The sequence below is a fragment of the Hordeum vulgare genome, chromosome 6H (genome assembly GCF_904849725.1).
Source record: "Hordeum vulgare subsp. vulgare chromosome 6H, MorexV3_pseudomolecules_assembly, whole genome shotgun sequence".
NCBI lineage: Eukaryota > Viridiplantae > Streptophyta > Magnoliopsida > Poales > Poaceae > Hordeum > Hordeum vulgare.
Window position 1 is genome coordinate 488956256 of NC_058523.1, and position 2192 is coordinate 488958447.

Genomic DNA, 2192 nt, shown 5'->3' on the forward strand with positions numbered 1-2192 from the left:
GCATGGACGTTTAATCTCTTATACATATGAATTGAATGTTATGCCATCTTCATAGAGTAGCATTGCATGGATGTTTGCTTGTACGAAAAAAAAATCATACACGATTCTAACATGAGATTTAAGCCTATGAAAATTTTGTACAAAGTTTGGAACAGATAATTCTATAATTTGTTTTATAGATTGTAACCTAATGTTAGATTTCTTCTTTAGAAATTCAATTAGTCAAAGATCGATAGGTTCTACTCAGAAATTATTTTGAGTCTTTAAATACGTGTTTGGTTGGCATACTAAACTCATACCTGGCCAAACGGGCCGACCCGGCCTGGCCCGGCATGGCCCGTTGTAATCGGGTCTGGCATGGCACGGCCCGCCCAAGCATATTTATTAGTCGGGCCGTGTCGTGCTGGCCCATGGGCTGCGCCTCCAGACCCAGGCACGGCCCGGTTATTAAACGGGCTGGCATGTTGGCCCAATTAGCATGCTGGAAAGCATATTTTTAGCCTTATATGCTTATTTTTTTGACCTGTTGAGCCATATGTTATGTATATATATATATATTAAAAAAAATCTAAAAATATATATAAAAATTAAACGGATCGTGCCGTGTCGGCTCGTGCGTCCAGCCTTCAGGCCCAGGCATGGCCCGCGTGCCACGTGTCTGACACGGGCCCGTTTAAGTCGTGTCGTGCCAGGCCCGTATCTTGCTAGGCCGGCGTGCTATCGGGCCGGCCCGATTTACACGGTCCGTTTGGCCAGATCTGACTAAACTGACCACACTTTGCCATGTCACAAGTTAGTCAAGTTTAACTGAGTTTTTGTTAACATATTAAAAACGCAAGTTTTTTTATATACACTCACATACACCACCTTTGTAAACGCATACACGCATAACCTCTACTCATATGAGGACCTTCGAGATACCGAGCTCTGAGTTAGCAAACACAGTCGTAGCAAGATTTCCTTCATGCAAACTTGACCCCGCATGTAATTGACTCAGAAAAGCAGGTCTAGGTATGTCAGGTGTGATAAAATTATGTGAAGTGTGACAAAGGGTGGTGTCAATTTTAATCGCCTAACCTTAACCTTAGACATATATGGCAAATGATGACAACCAATACAGAACCAAACATGCCCTGTACGTAGTAACAAGCTGCGGTTTCCTTGAAAAAAAAAAGAAGCAAGCTACAGTTTTCACCTTTGAGCGCAAAAGATCAAATGAGAAGGGACACCCGGCGTCCAATCCCCGTTGGTTCGTCTCGATCCCCCGCCATTTCGTCTCACCCACCGCTGCCACCAACAAGGGGCAGACTCGTCAATCAACACCGCTCTGGCGCCTATAAGAAGGTTCCTCCCCATTTCTTCAAACTTTAGCCGATCAGTGTCCTCCACAAGGAAAAAATATATACTCTACTACTATAACCAATACAAAAATACTAGTCCCTCAATAAGAAAATCTAGACAAGTTTTTCTTTTCTTTTCTTTGTGAGCTCCCTTCCACCACCAACCTCTTGTCCGGCCGGCCGAATTGTCCCGCTCCGGTTTGCTTCTTCTCCGGCGAGAGGAGAGGAGAGAGGAGTAGCTAACCTTGCCTGCTCCTCCTGTGAGCGGTCTCCTCCCCGCAGGGCTGAGGAGATCTCTCGGGACCTCGGGACTGGGGCGTGTATGATGGGGATTTCGCTTATGCCGATGAAGACGCCCACGAGGCTTCTGTGGAGCACCAGCTTCTTCCGCCATAAGCTCGCCGCCATGATCGCCTCCTCGTCCTGCTTCTTATAAGAGCCCCTCCTCCGCGCGGCAGCTGTACATATACCTACTTTCTCGTTTGATTTAGCCCCCCACCGATCGACGAACGACCAAGGCAACTTCTTGAAGCTTTTTTTCCCTGCGATGGAGCCCGGCCGGCTCATCTTCAACACGTCGGGCTCCGGCAACGGACAGATGCTCTTCATGGACTGCGGCGCCGGCGCCGCCGGCATGTTCCATCGAGGTATCATATTCTCATCCATTCGTTGTCGTTGGTTGATTCGTTACTAGGTCTTGGCAAGTACTCGTACTAGCTTTGGTTTAGTGGGGTGGCTGGAGAGTGATTTGTGTACTAATTGGGGTTGCCATGTTTGAGTGATGAAGGGGTGAGGCCGGTCCTCGGCGGCATGGAAGAAGGGCGCGGCGTGAAGCGGCCCTTCTTCACCTCG

At 47.9% G+C, this 2192-nt stretch overlaps 1 protein-coding gene across 1 annotated transcript in view; it reads left to right on the top strand.

The window, feature by feature from the left end:
* The first annotated feature begins 1349 nt into the window (after nt 1-1349).
* Nucleotides 1350-2192, top strand: part of LOC123401711 (homeobox-leucine zipper protein HOX16) — a 2176-nt gene continuing 1333 nt past the window's right edge. Inside the window, exons 1-2 of the mRNA XM_045095566.1 lie at nt 1350-1987; nt 2128-2192. The exon at nt 2128-2192 is cut by the window's right edge and continues 75 nt beyond it. Coding sequence (XP_044951501.1) covers nt 1888-1987; nt 2128-2192 — 165 coding nt within the window. The 5' untranslated portion in view covers nt 1350-1887. The remainder of the gene's footprint in view (nt 1988-2127) is intronic.